Genomic DNA, 23,935 nt, shown 5'->3' on the forward strand with positions numbered 1-23,935 from the left:
CGGGAATATTATAAAAAAGAATTAACAAAATTCAGTTCAGCCATTCTCGAGTTTAGCGCTTAGGTTTAGTAACACATATTTTGGCGATTCATTTTTATTATATTATGTACTAGAAGACCGTCCGGCTCCCCGACTTCGCCGGTCGCCCGTGGCACATGTTTACGTTTTCTCTCCATAAGAATGATCCTCATATCTCAAAATATAATATTATAAAAAAAAAGAATTAACGAAATCGGTTAAGATGTTCTCGAGTTTTGCGCCTACCAATTACATTTTGCGATTCATTATTCATATAAAGACAGAATATAATTTTGTTGTTTTATGATAGGTAATGTCTTGAGAGATATTTTGGAAGCTGAAGTTGAAGGGAGGGAAATAATCAGTGCCTGATTGAAAATTCAACACATGATCGGTTTCTTATGTATTTATATAATGGTAAATAAGGGTAAATAAAACAATTCAAGATTGCACACTCAAGTCAATAAGTTTACTTGCTATAAATTTCAATTTATATATTTAATTTAGACCATTTTTATGAGTTGTTTGAAATATGCTTAATGAACTCGCATCGTTTACTAAAGACCACATGACGATACAGACAAGAAAAAAATAAAACGCAATAATGAGCTAAAAAAATATATTTTATTTGTTCCATTAAAATAGTTGTTATCACAATACAATAATATGTACATCATAATAAAATTGATTTCTATAACAAAATCAGTCTTCACGATTGCTAGGCGGTACACTTTCGAAGAGCACTTGTACAAGGAATGTAAATTTTCCTGAAAAGATATAAAATGATTATTTTCTATGAAACTGTCGATGACGTTCCTGGGCATGGGGGTAACAATCCAGAATGTATAATGGGACAAATAACGGGAACTTTGGTTAATACTAGTGGCTCATCTCGTTGAAACCTTAATGAAATGGTATTTACAGACAAAATAATTTTCTATTCTGATAACAAGTCCCAAAGATTGCAAATCTCATGAGTATAGAAGTATAGACAATTTACAAGCTTTCTATTATTATTATTTTTTATCTGTGTGAGCTAAAATATCAGGTTATTATAAAGTTATTACAAATACTTACGTAATAAATATGTAGGAGTTTTCTTATAATACACAAACAGAGTGTACACCGCAACGCCCAGTACTATAAATCCGATTGCCATTAAATATTTAACCGACGGGTCGTGTACAATTGGCAACACTGACAGGAATATTGCTATTAGCAACACAAAACAAGGCACTGGTGTAGGCACTCTATATGGCCGTGGTTTATCAGCATATGGCTGAGTTCTTCTTAACACTAATAAAGCGACCATCGCCAACCCGTAGAAGAACCAGAGGAACCAACTGGCGAATTCTATGAGCGTCGCAATGTTGCCGACGAGGATAAATATGCATGTTATGACTGCCTGAAATAAAAAATAAAGCATTAACAAGTGTAGTATATTTTTGGTACAGAAATAATTACTTGCGATTTGTTTTACAAGGCAGACTTGATTATATGCCTTACATGGTAAAATGAACCAATAAGTTGATAAAATGAAATACACAATAATTCCTGAAATATTAATATATTTTTGTTAATAATAATTGGGAATCGAACCTCGTGTTCTGGCTTCTAAGCTTTACCGAGGTGGTTATAAGTAAACAATTTTACCTGTAAAGCAACAGCCGGCGCTGGTGTCAGTCTCTTTACATTAACAAATGAGAATACTTCAAGCATGTGACCTCCACGGGCAGCAGTGTAACATACTCTGAAACAATCAACAATTTTTAAACTCTTTGAAATATATATCCTATAAACAATAAAAAAATTAATAATTATAAGTTAATAGGCTAAATACACTCTAAATAAGGGCAAATTAACAAAATCTTTAAAAAAAGGGAATTTGTGTCTATTCTAAACTGATACATATTTTTATCATTTCCTTTATCCTCCATTTATTTTATTATGCTTTTTTATTTGAAAAGATGTAGTTAGACAAAAAGTCTATTCAAACATAATACCTGGTAACACCAAACTGCACGCTCATAGCGCATCCGAACGTCGCGATAGCAACACCGAGCGGTATCAAGAAGCTAGCCGGCCCGAGCACTCTATCACCGAATGTGACAGCGACCGCGGGAACTGACGTCATCTCGTCGAAACTGAGCACTGACATGTATGCGACGTTCATGAATACGTAGAGCGCGGTTATGAGGGGCACCGCTATTGATATGCTGAGCGGCACGTTGCTGTAAAGAGGAAAATACCATTTTATTCAGTACTAGCTGTTCTGCGCGGTTTCACCCGCATTGCTCCGCTCCTGTTGGTCTTAGCGTGATGATATATAGCCTATAGCCTTCCCCGATAAATGGGCTATCTAACACCGAAAGAATTTTTAAAATCGAACCAGTAGTTCCTGAGATTAGCGCGTTCAAACAAACAAACATACAAACTCTTCAGCTTTATAATATTAGTATAGAAGTATAGATTTATTAGTTTTCACTTAATTTACATCACCTTAATCTCAGTACTGTAATGTTTCTCTTTCTGGTCTTAAAAGAAGTGGTCTTGTTTATAATTTAAATTATATAAAATGGCAACACAGTCTATAACTGTGCTATAAATTTATACATGACGATGTTTTTTGCTTAACCAAAGCAAACACGATATTTTATGCTTAATAAAAGCTTTATGCCCTTTATGTAATGAATAATCATATTTATGGATAAAATAACAGTAGGTATAGTGAAAATAAAAGGCTTTCTTAATTTTTTATCAAAGTATTTTTATAGAACTTACACTGCAGGATTTATAATTTCCTCAGTGACAACTGTAACACTGCTCCATCCATCGTACGCCCATAGACCAGAGTACAAAGCGAGCGACAGTCCTCCCGCGCTTATTTGGCTACCCTCGAATCCTTTCTCCAAATGGTCTGTGTTGCCTGTAAAAAAAAACGATTTATATACATTTTTATGATAAACTCCTTGTGATTTCATTGTGATTCACGTTTTTAAGTAAATACCAAAAATCGAATAACTGTTAACTAAACTGATACAGCACAGATATAAAACTATACTACTTAGTACTTACAGTACTTTTTAAAGAATCTAAAACCTTTCACCAATTCTTGTACTAAATTTTTAATTAATAATACTAATATTCTTACCCTTTGCTATCACATAAATTCCTCCTCCAATAACAACAAGACAGGCAAATATTTTGCACACACCAAATATATTTTGTACTCTTACAAACAGCTTCACACTTGTTATATTTATATAAGTCATAATAACTGCAACAAAATATAAAATCATTGTTTTTTGGTTCTTTATAAGTAGGTTTTTATTACAATAAAATCTATGGCAGTATATTCACCATACATATCTACATATTTGATATTAGAATATGCATGCCTAGATGCACAGTATATCATTCTGGAAATTTGAGTTTAATTACTGAAGTTTAGACATAAATTAATATATGAATTTAGTTTAATTATATTACAAATGTTATCAAAATTTGTAATATAATTAAATATCTATGGCGTCATATCAAGTTTCTATTAATATTTAGGATAGCTTTTGTCTGATTATTCAGGATTATCTTTCAAAAAGATTACTCCTGTAACTCATTTAAAAAGAAAAACGTTTCATAAAAAATATACCTAATCAACCAAATAAAATAGATAAGATAAAGAATAGGAAATGAAAATAAATAAAATAACCAAGTGTCTTACTAAAAGTTTTTATTAAAATGACTTAATATTGATTTACAAAATAAACATTATTTAATTCACTTAACAACTCACAAACTTAATTCTCTTGTAGCTAATCTGTACGACATAATAATATCTATTTAAAATGGTGTCCACAATGATTTTTTTTTTCTGGCAACATCACTACGATCACTTTCTATATCCCCACATCCCTATGTATGCTTAAATCTTTTATACTAACCAACGGATTTTGATGCGGTTTTTTTTAAGAGATAGATTAATTCTTGAGGAAGGACTAAAAATATGATTTGTTAAGGTTTAGACAACGCGGGCGAAGCCGCAGGCGAAAAGCAAGTTTAATATAAAGATTTAAGGGTGAATTTACGATGAGAATAAAAAATAATTTTAAAATACATATTAGCAAGCGAGTTTCACTTCCATATCATTGTAGGGGTTTGCTGTGACTATGTTCATTTTACTCAATAGTTCAATTATTTCAAAATTTTCATTTGTAACTTCAATATATCCATTGGATTCCTCGTTTAATTTCTCCTGCATCAGTTGCTGAAAATATAAATAGCATTTTAAAATAAAACAAGTTGAATACACTGTATAATGTTATGTGAATGAATAGACTGGGGATAAAAACAAAACAGCCTCAGGGTTAAAGTGAAAGTATTTTTGAAATAGGTGCAGTAGTTTTTATTTGTTAAAAATCATAAATTAAACCTTATATTAAATAGTTGAAAACAAACATCAAATCTTTCATCTCAATCATATTAATCTATAGTCTATACTTATATTATAAAGAGGAAAGGTTTGTATGTATGTATGGTTTTCACATATAAACTACTGGACCGATTATGATGAAATTTGGCACAGATAATCATTAGACCCTGAGAATGAACATAGGCTACCTTTTATTGCGAAATATGTACCACGGGCGAAGCCGGGGCGGACCGCTAGTATAGAAGAAAGCTGATAACATTACTCCATCTAGAGTTGTACTTTATAACCATTACTAGCTGCGCTCTCTGGTTTCATCCGCGTGGCTTGCTCCTGTTGGTCTAAGTGTGATGATAATATATAGCCGATAGCCTTCCTCGATGAATTGGCTATCTAACACCGAAATATTTTTTTAAATCGGACCAGTAGTTTGTGATATTAGCGCATTCAAACAAACAAACTCTTCAGCTTTATATTAGTATAGGTTATATCTATAAATATTATTTACTTACCCCCATAACATCCACTATGTCATCACTTAATTCTGGATGTAAAGACTGTATGAGACCTTGCAGTTCATTCTTCAACTCTAAAAATGTTTCCTTTGCTTTCTGCGAATGCTCCAAACGCACATCTCGATGGACCACTCTTGGCCTGGAGAGAGCTTCTTTCGCTGTTTTTGTTAAGTTTTGTAATCTGGGAAGGTTTAAACGAAAATTTTTGTTAAAAACATAATAAGTATAATGATTTTAGAAGAAATAGTATAGTTTTAATTATCACAGCACTTTTTTAATTCATTGCATGGTTTTCACAAGCAGTTTAGAAACAAACACTACTTACAGCTTTTTTATTTAGACTTTGCATTAATCTTATTATATTCTACACATTTTAAACCATACCTTTCAATCTCTCGATCTGTATCGAAGATATTCCCCTTTGTAAACGCAATCAGTTCATCTATCTGTTCCGTTTTTGTTTTCATTTCTGCTAAAAACTGAGCCGTAATTAAATTGTCGTCTGTATTTATGACTGTATTGGAGTTAAGGATTTCATTTCGGAGGCCTTCGACGTAAGACAAAGCACTATTCGCTACGTTATCTTGATGTAATGAAACATCTAATGTGTTCTCAATTATATTCCGTGTGTCGATGCATCGTTGCTGAATTCTTTTCATTTCTTTCGATAAACCATCTTTAGTATCAGTATTGAGTTTGTTAGCCATTGTATTGCAAGATATTATACGATATAAACTTTGTTTTGTAAAACTTTTCTTTCTAGTGACACTATCTAATAACTCGTTTTCTCGTAACCGTATACTTATATTACTTTATTATTTCGTCGTTGCGAAGAACATTAAAATTGAATCTAATATCACTATCAAAATAAAATAAACAACGCGTCTTTACAAACCGTTGCAAACCGTTCGAGTGAGTTTCACAGTGGTTTCACAGAGTGAGTTTGAAAATTTAAATTTCGACATTGACATTTGAGTTTTGACAGCGTCGTCCGCCGGATAACGCGCATAGACAACATGAACTTTTTATAATGTTGCAACTTCTCGCACCGGTCTTATTTTTTTTAATGATATTTCGTTTTTTAAAATGGCAATTAGTGCACACCGATTTTACCGCCAACTTTAAAAAAGATGATGATTTTTCATTTTTTGTTATTCTATCTAATGTCGAACTTAGAATAACAAAAATGTATTATCATCATGATTATCATGATAACCAATCACAACAATGAACAGTACGGAACAGTATTTTTATTTATTACAAATATCAAATGTAAATAAAGGGGAAATAATTTATATAAAATACTTACAAAGAGCCGATAAAGAACACAATTTTATAGCCATCATTTTATAGTCTGTTTCCAAGTCTCTGGTAAAAGGTTGTATCGCATATTCAGCGAATGTCATAACAATAATAGCGACTTCAGCAGGTCGCAAAATAACGACATAAATCCATGCACATATGAAGGAAGGTAGCGGTCCCCAGAACTTATGCATTTTACCGAAAGCTTCTCTAAAGTAGGCATATTCTGCACCAGACTCGCCTAAAACTGTTCCAAGTTCCGCAAAGGAGAGTGCACCTGGAATTTGTCATGTTTTATTGTTTATTTAGGTCAATGATATTATATATAGAAACAAGAGGTAGATACGTCATCAACGCACCAAAAATGATTCCGTGAATTGGTCCTATTTGGGACCAATGCAATCAGTCAGATTGTCACCGGTCCCAGTGAGCGCATGTGCCGATAGGTACATTAAAGTTGTCGAAAATGCCTTCCTGTGTGTTCAGAAAGTGCACGTATTCGTGCAAAAAAATAAAGAAAGATAAAGGAATATCATATCACAGCAAAATATATTAAATTATTACAGTTTAAGAGTAAAAATAACAATTTACAATTCTTTATGAATGACACTTGCTTGACACGTGTATTGAAATAATGAAAGGGATAAAACATTGCTTCAATCACTAGTGTGACAAAGCTAGCGTACACTGTGTTCAAAGATTATCATGTAGATACGATTATTGAAAATAGAACGGTTGTTTTATTAATTTCGATTTGTGTAAATTTATACTTGATTATTTTAATATTTAAATCCACACAGTGCATATAATTAACAAATATATCTATTTATTATATACAATGAAATCGTGATGGCAAAAATGTTTATTTGCAAAAATGATGTTGAATATAAGTATACATTAAAGAAAAGATTATCGCTACTGACGAAAAATGCTATTTGCTTTTCTGTAAATAGCTATTGAACATAGATTTTATTTGTGTTTTAGATAAAAAAGGCTTATACTTCATCCTTTCTTTTATTTCATCCTTTTTTTTCATCTAGGCACCACTATTATTAATAATTATCCTACAAGTTGAAGTGATGACCTTGTACGGGTTTCGGGAACTGCCTTGAAACGAATAGCGTAAGATCGGTCCTTTTGGAGTTCTATAAGGAGGACTATGCAGTATGCTCAGCAGTGGGTGTTTATCGGGTGAAATGATGATGACCGAAAACGAACACCACAGCTAGTAATAAATACTTAATACAGTTATATCTCCAAAAAAGTTTTTTTTTCATATAAAAACGACATCATAATAATCATAAAATAGTACTTAAATGAAATTGTCACATTTATTTACTTGTTCAGGAAACCTAACATCTATAACATTGAACCTTCTGTGTCGTTAGTCTATGCCAATTACCATGGCAACTATTTGTTTATTTATATTTAATTGGTGAATTCTTATGACTTTTGCTTACACCTGCGCGGAAGTGACAAACTATCTTTGTCTTTTTTGTTTATATCATTTTATTAGAGCCATCTCTCTTATACAGTCTGTCAATGTAATAAATTACTTAAGTAAAATGAAAATTGTATTTGTGTGTGCCTGACACTGCATATGAAGCATTTTTTTTGGATATATTGTGAGTATATAACGTATCTATACATAAAATATCATTGATTTAGGTAGTACATTTTGTAATGAATGTAAATAATAAAGGGCCTTCTACACTAACACTATTCAATTACGTGTCACTCACAGGATGTAGTATAAAAAGACTTATGTTACAAAAGTAAACTGTAAAGTCATGTAATAAATAATAATTCATACAAAGATAAGGTTATGTTAATAACATAAATAGGCGTCTTACCTACACCCACCTAATAATGATATAACGCCAGACACGGTCCATATTATCAGACACACGGCAACAGATCCCGAGTATTTTAATGCGGATGCCGGAGACACAAATATTCCAGACCCTATCATAACCCCAAGTATTAGGTTAACAGCTGAAAATAATCCTAATTCCCGCTTCAACTTGACTTCACTTCCGTGTCTACTGGACAAACCATTTTCGTCCTTTTCAGCCTTTTCTAGAGATTTTTCTTGTGTAGCCATTTTTTCTGTAACAAAAAAAAATTAACTTCAATATCTTAAAATCTAGTCACCCTACTTTATTGTCTGAAATAATATCAATTGGAAATTTAATTTTATTAGACAGTCCCGGCTACACGCTATTACGACGAAGGTCAACGTAAATCATAATCGAATTATCCAGTGAATGAACTTGTAGAGACGTCTTATCAATTGTGATTACGATTAAATAATGGTGACATTCACGTACACTCAATATTATAAATTCCACAATCTTTTTTCTCTGGCATATTGGATTCACAGTACCGTGTTATTTTTATTTTATATTGAGATTATTTATATATTATATAATATGGATAATTAATATTATGCCGTATGCGGGTAATATTGTTGAGTTTCAAAATTGTAAAATTTCTCTGAATTTCGGCTGCTTGCCAGTCTAAGATCCCACTGCAGGATCAGTGCGTTCATCGGTTTTTTGCTGAAAACCGAATTTTTATGTATATTTATAATTAGGAGAATATATATCGACTAGGTTGCCAGTCAAAATTTGGCCGCAAGCATGTTTAATTAAAATTTTTCTAATCGATTTTTGGGAAAAAAATTCGTTCACTTGTTTTTTGAATAAAATGTAGTCTACATCACGTCAAATGATATAAAAATTCTAAAAAATCACGGTTGCCGCTTTTCACCTGGCCGCAACATCTTGGCAGCCTGGTGCAAACAGGTATGATTTCGATTCATTTTTACGTTCATAACGCACATTTATGAATCATATATCAAATTAAAGCTAATTTTTTTCTATTTATTATCATATATGGTTGCCTAATTACATCCGGCCGCAAATAAGGGTTGCCTAATTATAAATATACATAAAAATTCGGTTTTCAGCAAAAAACAGATGAACGCACTGATCCTGCAGCCGGATCTCGTACTATAGGTAATGTTGAGTATTTTATGTCTTGTACCGATTTTGACTGAAAATGTAACGATAGGTTAATTTTGGATTATTATTGCTTTTTTATTTGCCTTTGTAGCACTTTTTTTGAACTAAACTTCTCTATCTGCGATACTCTGAGTGATAGGGTCACAAAACGATAATTATTCGTGTAGGTAGGTTATGAGGAAGTCGATATGGGCATATATGGGGTCATTTTGCTGAATTAAAGAGGAAGCAGCCGAAAAGCGGCATTTGGTAATCAAGAATCATTTGGGACGATTAATTTGGAACATTCTAGACATCATTAAGTTCACCTTGGCATATTTATTTCAATTTTGAAATTTATAGATTTTGGTGGAAAAGGAACGAATAAATCAATTCTGCATATTCATGTACAATAAACAATACAGAATTTTCCTTCACTATTTCGAAGATTAATATTTGTAGTGACAGTATCTTGATCAGATCTTGTCTAGACTTTGAAAATTAGTTCATCGAATCCACAGATCGAATCAATCAGATAAAAAAAAAACAACTTCTAGAATAATTAACTGATATTGAATATTATTGTAAATCGGGAAGTTTAGATTAAATTGTGAACATGGGGTTTTAGAAAAAATAGAGGTTAGCTAACTAACTAACGATAGTTACTAGGTATAATTCTGTGGCAGTCCTGAGAATAGAAAGTAGTCAAAATTTAATCGTGTTTAACACATTTCTAATTTAATTACAAGGCTTATTTGCCGACAATCTTTGATGGAATATTATGTAATATAATTTAAACAAGTCAATAAGTGGAAATACAGAATTGCAATATCGATTTAAACGGTGTTGTAATCTATTCAATAATCCTATTGATTTTTGATAAGGTATCACATCTTGGCGACTGTAACATTGTAGGGTTGCTAATTATTAGATTGAATATCTTGATATCTTGATATGTCTTGGCATGGCAACATCAGCTATCTAATCATTAAAATATTCGATGATGTCGAAATAAATGCTGATTGAAGGGGCGTGTTTAAGGGTTGAATAAAACATATTGTGTTGATTCATGTTGTTACTATTTCACAAATAATACAAAAAATATCACAGTGAAAAATAAATTTCGTGTTCCTAGTTAAATATCGAAAATATTATTTAATTTTGATGTTACGCGTCGACCAACTTTATGCGTGAATCGTGATACACCACCTTATGATTGAAAAATCGATTCTTTCTAAATCGGCATTTTCCTACTCGGTACTATTCATCATTCGTATATTTCTATTTCTAATATCTCCTTTCTAGATAGAACTAGTTAATATTTATGTAATAATGATCATTATAACACATGATCTGATCATAATAAAACGACCTATTAATCTTTAGCTGAGGATAAGGGCTGTAACACTGTATTATCTATTTGTAGAGAATTTTAACACAAACTTAAAATGTATTAGGTACATATTATTTTATACTATTCATATATGTATTATATTTTACACATAGGTATTAAAGTAGATCTCTGTACACATCGTTTTCTTTATATAACACCCGTAAAAAACAATATTTCCTTCCTCTATCGGTTTTCCGATATAATTGTCGTCTTTATTTCTATCCAAAATTTAAAACAATGCATGCTATACCGAAAGCAACTTAGTATTCTTACTTTCATAAGCAATAATTTTAATTTTTTTTTAGGTATGGGTCAGCCCTAAACTTCGAGTAAAGTGATAAAGTGGAAATATATTTAATACAGTCATTATCTATTGTAGATAATTAGTTACATGATAACTCACAACTGAATCTGTATTGACGAACTTTTATTTAATACACAATAAGAATTACAATGCTAAATTCAAGCAAAATAGTACGTTATTTATACTTAGAATAAATGTAGAGTCAGATTTTAGCTCATGTGGTCAAGAGCTCTCGTGATTTAGGTCACGATCACACTGGAAAAGTCAACAAAATATACCTAGAAGTACTACATACGTTGATAAAAGTATATTATATATGTATAAGCTAATATATATTAGAGATTCGTGGGCGTCAAATAGGTATATTTTTAACATTTTTTTTTGTTAGTCTTTACTACTTATTACTTACGAGCGGAATAGTAAACTACTTATATGTTTTACACTTTTTTATTATTTTAGCGCGAGCAATAAACTCGATTTTGATTGTTATTATAAATTTATTATAACTTATATTTGTTCATTGTCCATCCGTAATCCATTATCCATACTTTAAAGTCATTGACTGATAACAGCAGTAAGTACATATTATATTATTTACAGAAACGGTCAATATTTGATGGGGATTAGGCACAGATCTAGTACATAGATCTGTGGGATTAGGATTGTTTCCTTAAGGGCTTTATTCATTGGCTTTAATTACAAAATACGTGCTATAATACTCATAATCACTATGATAGAGTCAAGGATAGAGTCATGATAGAGTAGAGTTCGATGACAGTAGTATGTGGAATAGCTTCTTAAGAAAATTTCTTTTCAAAAATTCGAGATCAATCTTGTCCTTTACTTAGAATTACAGAATGATTTTTGATCCAACAGTTGAGTACTTATTTGAGTCAAGGAGTAGGGATTGCAATAATTCACTAATAGTGATTCAATGGAGTGGTTAGGTATGTCTTTGCGTAAACACCTGTGCACTTTTATGTGTACTAACTGCTACAGACAATAATTTTCACCATAAAATAGTACGAAAATGTACGTCTACACTACACCCCGGAAGAAAAATAAGCCTATATAATAGCTCTAAGATAAATGCGTGCTAAGTATTAATAGGTTATTTTCATAGTGTCTGGTCACCATTTTATCTTAATTATGACCTGTTTGATAATATTATCAAATTAATTAAAAAAACTTATTGAAAATAATGTCAACAATATTTAGAAATGCTTACTCATGCGAACGTGTTTCAGAGTTACAATAATATCGTAATATTGTAAACGTTGATAGTATTCAATGTATTTCTTAAATAAATCAGGTCAATAGGCATTACGAAGCACGTTTGTATACTGTAAACACTACAGCTTAAGAAATGTACTTGATTTTGCTAAATAAAACATCACGATTGCATCTTCGAAGTGATATCGTGGTTACGTGGTAAGAGCATTATCACAATAAAGGAGAACGTATCATTTATTTCTCCTTTAAATCTATACTAATAATATGTATTATTATAGCTGAAGAGTTTGTTTGTTTGTTTGAACGCGCTAATCTCAGGAACTACGTCCGATTTGAAAAATTCTTTCGGTGTTAGATAGCCCATTTATCGAGGAAGGCCATAGGCTTTATTATATCATCACGCTAAGACCAACAAGAGCGGAGCAAAAGCAATGCTGGTCAAACCGCCGAGCACAGCTAGAATAATTAATAATAATAATTCTAATTTCGAAAGAATAGAATATTATATTGAAATAAAAATAAAGAGCTTAGCTCAGAGACGCTGTTATTTTGTACTCTCTATGTTTACTTAGTTTTTATTCGATTTATTTTGTTTAATTATTTTTTATATTCTCCGCAATATGGTTCCACACTCACTTCAGTTGACCATAAACTGAAAAATATGAGCTCCTCCACGTAGTACATAGTAACTCAATGGCTCCTCCTCCACACACAAGAACAGAATGGTGAAAAGTTTGTGGATACACTTTTAGTTTTATTTTATTTTGGCAAATGATAGACGATAGTCCATTTCTCAATAAAAAGATGTTTTTTTTTTATTTCAAGCAACTGTACTACATCTGCGACTGTATCATGTACCTACATAATATTATTATGTTACTAGCGGTCCGCCCCGGCTTCGCCCGTGGTACATATGAAAAATAGATGTTGGCCGATTCTCAGACTTACCCGATATGCACAGAAAATTTCATGAGAATCGGTCCACCCGTTTCGGAGGAGTATGCAGACTAACATTGTGACACGAGAATTTTATATATAAGATTTATTATGTTTGGTCTAATAAATACTTTTTACGTTTTTACATTCAAAAAGGGAATTAGCTTGTGTTGTGGGTCCGCCATGTACCTAATTACTTAGCAAACAATTCGCAAAATGGCGACCCAATTAGAAAATGGTTTACAGGCGAGGCCAGTCATAAAGATCGATTTCACATGGAAAAAACAGTTATGTAATTTATACTAACTATGTAAAGAATATTAGAATAAATGGGAATTTTATTGATTGTTTTATTAGTGTTTTTTTAATATTATTATCTATAACTGGGTGGATCCGCTCCTGTTGGTCTTAGCGTGATGGTATATCAGCATATAGCCTCCCTCGATGAATGGGCTATTTAACACCGAAAGAATTTTACAAATCGGACTAGTAGACGATGGTAGTAGATCCTGAGGTTAGCGCGTTCACTTCAGCTTATAGATATACCGTAGCATAGTAAATAAAATGACATGTACATATTTAAATAGATTGCATGAATATTGAATAAAATTATAAAACTGACTCTTTTCATGTTTTAGCCTGCATTAGGCATCTGTATAACGCAAACCTGCGATTCATTTGTGGTACTAGGATATAATAAAGATAGATTATAATTTATAGGCTTATCAATATTATCAGTATGACGAGGTCGGACGTTATTCTACTGAGAAAAATCACAAAAAATTAATAATATTTTTACAATTAGCTCTAAGTTCTAACCTTGTTTCTAATAGTGAATGAACAATTATACAACACATTATTATGCTAGCATGGAAGCTGTGACCCATTGTAGATAATATGTAAAAGGCAGAGTGAATAGATCTTTTATTATCTGCGTGTACTTATCATAGATTATTATAGTTCTTTGTTTAAAATTTAAATGTAAAAATTACAGAACATCCTACCTAAATCACACTTGTATGGTAATATGTATTTAATATTTACCTATACAGGGTGTCCCACCGTCGGTATTCTAAGCTCAATGGAGGTTATAGTTTTGCATACGCTGAGTACGTAAATAATACTTATAAAATTCCCCTAAAAAGCAACCCGCCCAACTTTGCCACCCGCACATGAGCTATCTTTTACGATTATGTTTTCATAGACAAAATGCTCACATTAGCGAAGCGTTATGGCTGCGCGAAGCTAGAGAAGAAAACATGAACATGCATGAACTCAGCAAAAAAAAATTTGGCGTAATTTTGTTGTTTAACTATTTTTTACGTGATCAGTGTATGCAAGACTACAAGTCCCTTCGTGCTTAGTATACCGGTAGTGGGACACCCTGTATATATACATATGTATTACAATATAATTATTATATTAACGTAACTACATTGTATACAGTGAGAAATTAAAGAAAATTGTAAAAGAACTCTTTTCATCAACGCTTTGCATATAATTCCGAATAATTTAAACACTACATGCATCTCAATAAATTCAATTCCGTAAGAATTAACAAAAAAATCTCTTTGTTTTGGAAACACATACGGAAAGGTGATTGACCTCGCGTTATGTTTACAATGCGCCTGCACTTGGCAACTGGTGTGATTATAAATATTTATTTTTAATTTTACGAATTGCGTTCTTACAAATAATCGGAACGTGAGATCTCAGATAGTAGTTGGCATTGTATTAAAAAAGGAATAAAAAAAAATCTCTAAATTGTTAATATGGTACTTATTATTGCATTGGAGGTAACTTTCCACTTTTCACGTTATTACTTTTTCGTTAGTTCCGATGACGGTTATATAATAAGTAAATGCGTTAAAATATTATTTTTTTTTGTCAAAGGTCTAATCTAATTCTTCTAAAAACGTTCCGTAAGATATCTGCCAGTTTACCTGCCCATCAAAATCAGTCTAGCTGTTTCAGAAGCACAATAACTATTTAGTAATTTTTTATGCATCTAAAAAGCTTTTCCTTCAGTTCTAAAATAATTACAATTAGGTACCTACCATTTTAATGCCCAAGTGTCATCTTCATTCATGCTTATATAACTAGCTTAGTACCTAGCACTAAGGTTATGCTATACCTACATGATAATGTATCATATTATATTCCACATATAACATCTTAATACATATATATAAATCTCGTGTCACAATGTTTGTCCTCAATGGACTCCTAAACCACTTAACCGATTATAATAAAATTCGCACACCATGTGCAGTTCGATCCAACTTGAGAGATAGGATAGGTTTTATCCCGGAAATCGTACGGGAAAGAGAACTATGCGGGGTTTTCTCTGAAAACGCGGGCGAAGCCGCGGGCGGAAAGCTAGTTACTTAATTATAATAAGGTATGCAAAAGTATGCAACTGCATATCTCAGCTTTGTTTGATTCTGACGTTGTCGAACACGACACCCCGTGAATTCCGAGTATATTCCTTTACATATTATAATTGTTATTTTTTAAATAAATGCAAGTACCTACAGTACTTGGAAGTTTAATTTCAACCTGTCATATTTAACGAATGATGCAAATTTTGAAGTACGCGTTCTGCGTGTGCCGTGTGGTACCTATAAAATTCTGAGAAATTTTCTTTTTTCTTTGTGTATTTATTTTAATTGAATGTGACTGTCATGTAATTAACTTAATCCGAACGAAAATAAGTTAAGAGTTTGAAATTGAAACATGAACGCGGCAAAATTTGACATATTTTAATTTACAATCAAAAAGGAAAATTGATAAGAAAATTCACTTGCCAACGCTCAAAAGACAAGAAATAAACATTTATAACTTAAAATACATGAATAACTAAATCTGTCGGTCAACGTTCTGACTGAAAAGTGAAAACAATAAACAAAACCCAAAAGGAGAGCGGAATTTCGAACTGTCACTTTATTTTTAAATTTGGAATTTTCGTTCTTATTTTTAAATTCGTAATATTTTTGGCCAGCTCTACGTGTTATTGATTTTGAAACAAAAGGCCTTCAAAAAGCATTGAAGCTTAACGGTTTTTTGCCAATTTTCACTTTCTAATTGGTGTAATTTCTGTGTGTAATTTTGTTGAAGTGGAGCTTACAATTAGCTGTAACTTGCGTAGATAGAACATAATATAAGAAATTTTATGTTGTGACTTCATGTAGGCAAGTAAGAACCTAATTGATTACATAATATAAAATTATGTTTTTATTGTTATTAGAATTCTATGTAAGTACCTAAATTTATGATTCCTAGCGGTTTATAATTATTTATGAAATGTGAGATGCACGTTTTTCGAAAACGTTTTATTCAAAAATTTTACCTCTCTGAAGTTCGAATATAATAAAACTTGTTTATTGAGGGAGGTCAAATATAATTTTTGAGAGCAAAAAAAAAAGGACCTGGGAAGAAATGGCAGTGAATAGATGAGAATACAAAAGGTTTCCGACTGCCGTATTGAATGAACATACCATGTATTATAGTGTACATATAACCGCAGTGTGTTTGTCGTGGTCAGAGCTATTTGCGGGGTTTCTAAGCACTAGAATTATGTAATATAATATTGAATGTAAAGGAATAACTCATTAGAGTTTTAAATTTCCATATTAAGATATTAACATTTTACCTAATTGTTTTTTACTTTTTGTCTATGACTGTGTAGGTGATGATTTCTTTAAAAATTCCTTCGGAAAGGTTTCTATATATTTATGATATCTTATTTATTTTTTTAACCTAAGTACCTACTGCTTATAAGAAAAATAGGCATAGACACTTGACAGCATTAACATCTACTTCAATAACTTCAAATCGTTGATTCATTAAAATCCCAAGCCTACAATGGCTCTACATCCTGTTTAAAAATCCCTTTATACCCCAGTAACGACCCTTCAAGGCTTTAACGGTCAAAGGATTTTAAAATATCGGCCTACGAACAGCGGAGGCCCGGTGCGGAATATCAGACGTATTCAGATATATTTTATGTCAAAGTTGATTATTGGTGCTCATAAAGAATTATTTTTTTATTTATAAATAATATATTGGCATCACCTAGAATTTTTAACTTCAAATTTTTTTCAGTTAAACTTAGTAGAAATCTATTCAGTAGAGATTTAATAATAATCATAATATAGTTTAATATATTGGTGCACCTGTTTCACTTAAACTCTGCAAGATCAGCATATTTTTTACTTTTACATAGGATTTGGTCGAAAGAACCGATCGATGATTGGTAGTTGGTTTGATTCAGAGGCCCGGGGCCTCTCCCATCTCCTGGTTAGTCCGCCACTGGCATCAAATTATCACACACTGACACAAGTGACTCAACACTATTAAGGACCTTTGTGTCGTAAGGCCCAATATCAAACGTCTTATCTGTCAAACTACAAGGCACTTTCTTTATATTATATATTTTTTTATTTTATGCAGACTCACTTGTCTTGTAACTACACAATATTTATTAAAGCCTTTATTTCATATATTTTAACCGTTTTACGACCATACAATGATATAATATAATATTATGATGATGCAATTTATACTAAGTATAGCAATTACAATAAAATATTTAAAAAAGCCTGGATTATATTTCGTATTATCTAATTTATTTATTTTCGCATGAAACGCTGAAAAATATTGTTATGTAGGTATTATCAAAATAAAGTGTTCGACGATAGCACAAAGATTTATTTTAATTGCCATATCGTATGTACAAGAATTTAGTTCGTTATTTTGACTAATTTTTATTAGCTAGGTACTTTGCGTTAAATATAATGAGTGCTTATTATTATTCATAGACCCTATATTTTTTGCATATTTACAGAAGTAGGTAGGTATCTATAGTTATGTAAACTATGGTGTATTAAAACAAATATCTATGTGTTACGTTACTTTTGTCGGGCAACGTGATTAATTGGGCATTATTAATAAGGACCGGCCATTATTAATAGTGCCTGTACGAATCAAATTACCCGTAACACATATCTATACAAGTAAATAGTATATTAATTAATACATCAACAATGCGATGTCTTTACATTATAGATGATAGGGAGACGTATATGAGAAATTACTAGGGAAACCGATGCCAAAACAATCAATTTTATGTTTTTATGACAATGACTGCAGTCTACATGTTTGTAGATGCATCACAAAAATGCGTGAAATCACGTAGAAGTGATGCAATGTAATAACAAAATATAGGCTCTACATTACTTACATGTTAAAAAAAATCACGCTGTATTTATAAGGTGCGCACTTTTTTAATGCTTACAAAAAAAATGTATTCTTGTATGATTCTTGTGATGAACCAGCAAAGAAATCAGCAGCAACTTTTTTTTCGAAAAAAAAAAATACGACTCACCGCTTACGTCTGACGTACGAACAATATTTAAAAAATCTCAAAAAGTAAGGAAAAAGACTGAGGTTCAAATATAAAGAAAATAAATAATTGAAAATAAATAAACCTTTATAACAACACGTCCGAAGAAGAAATGACACAATTTATGAATACGATAAAAACTGTATGTGTCATAAAAAATGAAATAATCTCTATCATCTATTGAAATATACAATTCCGATTTCAATTGAGATAATAATAACTCTTAACAAAACAGGAATTTCATAATTAAATTATAATTATCACTTGTTGCTATTTGAACACTGAGATATTACATCAAATTGTCTTGCTTTGTAACATTGTCGTTATCTATTACTCTATTGTTTTATGCTTATACACGCAAATTTACTTTAGGTACCTGCAATTTTTTTGAGAATTTCGTTTTGTTCTTAGTATTATTTATATTATTTTCATAGCATATCTACATGTGTGTGTGTGTTTATCTTTGTAGAGGAAAATATAAAACTGCTAATAGTGTTGAATGGCTGCGTAATATTGTGTCTATAGTAATATTGTACAGTGCGTATCATGTAGTAGGTACTGAGTGACTAATACTATGGATACTGAGAATTATTGGATATGAGTATAAAATTTTAATAAAGAGGTGTACATCTTTTTAGGATTCCGAACCTCAAAAGGAAAAAACGGAACCCTTATAGGATCACTTTGTTGTCCGTCTATCTGTCAGTCAATATCCTTTTTCTCAGGAACGCGTGGAGATATCAAGCTAAAATTTATATTGAATACTCAAGTCTACGGCCACTTGAAGCTATGAAAAAATGAAACTTATAAGCTAAGTCAATCTAAAGGTTCAGAGGGAATCAAAACTTACTCAAAATAAAAAAATAAAAATCATTTCAATAATTGATTTGTTTTCAATTCACTGATTGCCTGTAGCGACTACCAATCGTAAATCTTGAATAAAAAAGGTCCTGTTATCAATACACCTTTTAGATACGTAGTATATTATTATTAGTCTGTGCTTTTAGCTAGATTAAAAAAGAAACTATCCCTTTCTTCAACGGGTAGGGCAGCAAAGAAACATTATTTTTTCATAGAGACTAATATAATAAAAAGCACAATAGTTTATTTCAGTGCAGAGATTGTATTTCGAATCAATTATTTATCAGATGTAAAAAACATATTATGTGAGTGATAAAAGTTCATTGACTTTAGTTTGAACCCCATAGCATAGGGATGAAATAAAAATTGTCGTACGATAGCAATTCGCAACATATGAACGTCATACATCTATACAGGGTGTCCCAAAAAGTAGTGATATACTGAAGCTGGGAGTTAGATTTCAATTTTTCGATAGAAGCCTTCTGAATAATAAAATGAAATTTTTAGAGTAGATAGCTACCTGATAGATAGAGCAAGTTTTTAAAAGCCAAATGGAAAACTTTTTTTATGTGATTTTATTTTTTAAGGGCCCTTGAAGTTGTGAACATACTGGGTAATTTTATCTTTCTTGGCATTTAATTCTTTTTTTATTCCATTCGAAGATCTAACGATAGTAAATGTTACCATATTGAATTGACCTATCTTTCAGCTTAGCACACAAAAAAAATCAAGCTTCTAGCGCAATAATAAAATTCACGTCACCATAAATAAAAATCTCAACGTACTCAGCGATACATGAAAAATTGAAAAAAATGTCATAACTCCGAAAATACGAAAAATCGCATAACATACATGGGGGTGATTCGGATAGCCCTCTAGGTCTTCTACCTCCCAGCTTCCGTTCATCACTACTTTTTGGGACACCCTGTATACATGTATAGATCTATACTATAATATTACTAGCTAAAAAACCCGGCTTCGCCCGGGAGTTGATATGAGATGACGTGGTAGAGTCGAAATAAAAAAATAAACTATGACGTAAAAAGTAAAAAAAAAATTTATTGAAAACGTTTTCTCATTATTTACAATACTTGTTTATAAACAACATTTTTCATTTTATTGTCCGGAGTATATATACATAAATTTTTCGGATTTCCTACTCTTGAAGCAAGCTACATATAGCTGACCGTGAGAGAAGCAGGATTCTTTGAGGTTAATGCCACAATATTTTAAAGATTGTCCTTGCGCTTTGTTAATTGTAAAACTAAAGGTTAATTTTATTGGAAACTACAGTCTTTTAAATTGAAATGGCAATTCCGAAGAGATCAGTGGTATTCTAGGTATAAATACTGTCTGTCCTTTGGTCTTTCCAGAAATAAGTTCAGCTTCAATGATATTATTCGATAGCTGTTTTACGATCATTCTAGTTCCATTACATAATTTTGGGGAGTTGAGATTTCTGAGTAGTATGATTGGAGTTCCAATTTTCAGACGAAGGCAGTGTAATGGCATTCCTGGTACTTGTAAAGAGTTTAGAAATTCAGTGAGGAAGTTGACACTTTCTTCAATAGATACCATCGTGTCGATCGATTTATATATTTTCTCTTCATCAGGTATTTTCTTCAGAATATTAAAATTGATATCGTCAACAATATTATTTTTAGTGGCCAAAATTGCTCTTTGAAATAACCACTCTGCATTAGTATAGTTCTGAATAATATTTGGATAAATTTTGTCGATTAGTTCGTCTTCAGTAGTGGCTATATTACAGAAATCACTGTTAAGTTCAATGAGGCCGGTCGTTTGGTCAGTAGGATATGTACCTTCGCCGATTTGTAAAAGTATTTTAGCAAATTGTGCTGTTGTTTCATCTCTTGATAATTCAACTCTCATGTGTTTTGTTAATTGCAGTATTTGGACTTGTAGCCAGAGATGTGATTTTTTCAAGCATGCATTGATATCGTCTTCTGATGTTGTCTTGGGAATAACTGGAAGTGTTTGTCGAAAATCTCCTGAGAGTATGAGCTCCTCCCATTATTTCAGAGTTTTTTCGCAATTCTTGTAATGTTCTGTCCATGGCTTCTATAAATTTTTTATGGGCCATGGAGCATTCATCCCAGTGCAAAATTTTAGCTTGGTTTAGAATTTACCACGTCCAGATTTTCCTGAAATTTTACATACCGGGAATTGTTGTTCGGCTATATTCAATGGTAGTTGTAAGGCAGAATGGGCAGATCGTCCTCCTTCCATAAGTGTGGCTGCAATGCCAGATGATGCTAGTGCCAGTGCGATGAGTTTTTTAGCACGTATTTCCGCCAGTATTAGATTTATGAGAAACGTTTTACCGGTGCCTCCTGGTGCGTCCAAGTAAATAATTCCACCAATATCGTTATTTATCCGGCTCATTATAACGTCGTAAACTTTTTTTTTATTGTCATTGAGAGTTGTGAGCATTGTATTCAAGTAGTTGATTGATGTTGTAACTTTTTTCCTTCATAATTTCGTAGTTTAGCACACTAAAAGCATTTCTTTGTGGTGCTGGCATTCCAAGTTCTACTTAGGCTTGATTATTTATTGCTAAACATTTATCTTCTAAGCGAATGAGTGTTTCATTGAAGATCTCGTCATTGAATTCTATAGTCAGTTCAGGATTAGCTTGTCGGACTTGGTACAATATATCATCACTCATACTCCTTTTGAAAGAGTCCCATAGCTGTTTTGGGTTTGATGGGTTACATGTTGTTAATATTATAGGGAAAATTCACGAAAAAAACCCACAAATAACTTATTTCTATTTCGTTTCAAAATCGAGAGTTAATTAAACACACTATTAAAAATACTCACACGTGATACTTCTAAATAAAGGCTCACAGATAACTTCTCTTATTTTCGTTTTGAAATCGCTCGTTTCACTGTTCAAATTAAACTAACTCTGGTGAGCGACACCGGGCTCTTATATTCAGAGAGCTAGGCTCTAGAATATTCGAGAAAATTTGAAAATATTTTCTCTCTCACACCTTCTAGAGTATTCTGGTCACTATCGTCCGCCATAATAAAAGGTTCTATAGCGGTAGCATTTGTACTAAAAGCGCGAAATTTTAAAACCTAAATTTTTTAAGGTTTTGAGAACTAATTTGGATAACTAAAATTATGTCGCTTTAACTCCAAAATATAAGTTAGCTAATGACGTACAAATACACAAAATTTAATAACTTTATTATAGTATCAAATTAAATTTAAGACTTTATTGAAATTTGCTCGCAACGCTTTTGGAAATGCAACCCAAACAATCGTTGTCCTGAATGAAGTTCAAATATTCGATAACAGATGGCGCCACTATGTAGGGTTGGAAAGTTCCTTATATCTTTAGAAACACGCCCTTAGATTAAAACGGGAACTTTCTAGCTTCTGTAGCGGTAGCGTATGTAGTAAAGGCGCGAAATTTAAAAACCTAAATTTTTTACATAATATTTTGAGAATTAATTTGGATAACTAAAATTATGTCGCTTTAACTCCAAAATATACGTTAAATAATGACGTATAAATACACAAAATTTAAATTTAAGATTTTATTGAAATTGGAATTTTAAATTTCGCGCCACTACTACACATGCTGCAATGGCTCACAACTATGGAAACTACACACTATGTCTATTGGAGTGTAATATAGTCTCCGAAGTTCAAATATTCGATAACAGATGGCGCCACTGCACTTAATTTCCAAGTTGAAGGGTCGGAAAGTCCCTTATATCTTTAAAAACATGCCCTTTAGATTAAAACGGGAACTTTCTTGTTCGAGGGGGGATAAAGGGCTATCACACCACATAAGTCCCTTTATCGTGTCGGGACTCCTTTTTAAGTTTTATCGGCACGCACATTTTATCGACTTAGTTTTATTATATATATAGATAAAGCTGAAGAGTTTGTTTGTTTGTTTGTATGAACGCGCTAATCTCGGGAACTACTGGTCCGATTTGAAAAATTCTGTGTTAGATAGCCCATTTATCGAGGAAGGCTATAGGCTATTTTATATCATCACGCTAAGACAAACCTAGGAGCGGAGCACTGCGGGTAAAACCGCGGGGCACAGCTAGTAAATGATAAAAGAAGCATTGTTTTGATAAAATTATCAGATTTTTTAAAGCCATAGTAAAATATTACTCCAAGAATATAAACACAGCTATCAATGGCAAATAAATGTAGAAAATATCTTAATCCTTTGTGTATTTATTGTAGAGAATATTTCGTTTCATTTAAAAAAGTAATAAAATATAAATATTTTATTTTCAAAAATCTCTAGATATTATTTTTGGATTAAAAAAAATTAAGATGCACTTACTTTTTTTTCACTTCCGTTCCAAGCACAAAAACTCTTTCACATCAACTAGAACCATAAACAAAAAATGTCGTTCGATTTTTAAATACTGCGCGTTAGCGCGTGCTATACTTGCCATGCGATTTCAAGGACTGTGAGTGACTCGTGGCCGCGTGCTACTATCGTTTTCATTTTTAATTAAATATCTTCACTTCTCGATAAG

General features: G+C 31.9%; 2 protein-coding genes across 2 annotated transcripts; both read right to left on the bottom strand.

Moving 5' to 3' along the window:
- Positions 1 to 623: 623 nt before the first annotated feature.
- On the bottom strand, positions 624 to 8,365 carry LOC149900436 (b(0,+)-type amino acid transporter 1-like). The gene is made up of 8 exons (XM_090112427.1): positions 8,125 to 8,365; positions 6,269 to 6,538; positions 3,170 to 3,295; positions 2,800 to 2,944; positions 2,022 to 2,249; positions 1,672 to 1,768; positions 1,096 to 1,423; positions 624 to 785 (listed from the first exon to the last, which is right to left on the bottom strand). Exons 1-8 carry the CDS (start codon positions 8,363 to 8,365, stop codon positions 721 to 723), a joined length of 1,500 nt encoding a protein of 499 aa, XP_089968553.1. The 3' UTR covers positions 624 to 720.
- On the bottom strand, positions 3,993 to 5,888 carry LOC149900437 (uncharacterized). The gene is made up of 3 exons (XM_090112465.1): positions 5,344 to 5,888; positions 4,957 to 5,140; positions 3,993 to 4,282 (listed from the first exon to the last, which is right to left on the bottom strand). Exons 1-3 carry the CDS (start codon positions 5,664 to 5,666, stop codon positions 4,136 to 4,138), a joined length of 654 nt encoding a protein of 217 aa, XP_089968591.1. The 5' UTR covers positions 5,667 to 5,888; the 3' UTR covers positions 3,993 to 4,135.
- Positions 8,366 to 23,935: the final 15,570 nt, after the last annotated feature.

The sequence above is a fragment of the Colias eurytheme genome, chromosome 18 (genome assembly GCF_061535395.1).
Source record: "Colias eurytheme isolate Ceu_HAF_F1 chromosome 18, ilColEury1 Martin Lab GWU primary, whole genome shotgun sequence".
Taxonomy (NCBI): domain Eukaryota; kingdom Metazoa; phylum Arthropoda; class Insecta; order Lepidoptera; family Pieridae; genus Colias; species Colias eurytheme.

What these genes read in the sequence shown, in the direction of transcription:
- LOC149900437 (XM_090112465.1), bottom strand. Translation starts at nt 5,666, where the DNA reads ATGGCTAACAAACTCAATACTGATACTAAAGATGGTTTATCGAAAGAA. An exon ending in ACAGATCGAGAGATTGAAAG is followed by an intron (nt 5,141 to 5,343) that starts GTATGGTTTAAA and finishes AAACCTTCCCAG; the next exon opens with ATTACAAAACTTAACAAAAA. An exon ending in ACATAGTGGATGTTATGGGG is followed by an intron (nt 4,283 to 4,956) that starts GTAAGTAAATAA and finishes TTATATTTTCAG; the next exon opens with CAACTGATGCAGGAGAAATT.
- LOC149900436 (XM_090112427.1), bottom strand. Translation starts at nt 8,365, where the DNA reads ATGGCTACACAAGAAAAATCTCTAGAAAAGGCTGAAAAGGACGAAAAT. An exon ending in CGCCGGCTGTTGCTTTACAG is followed by an intron (nt 1,424 to 1,671) that starts GTAAAATTGTTT and finishes TTTTTATTTCAG; the next exon opens with GCAGTCATAACATGCATATT. An exon ending in AACTCCTACATATTTATTAC is followed by an intron (nt 786 to 1,095) that starts GTAAGTATTTGT and finishes ATATCTTTTCAG; the next exon opens with GAAAATTTACATTCCTTGTA.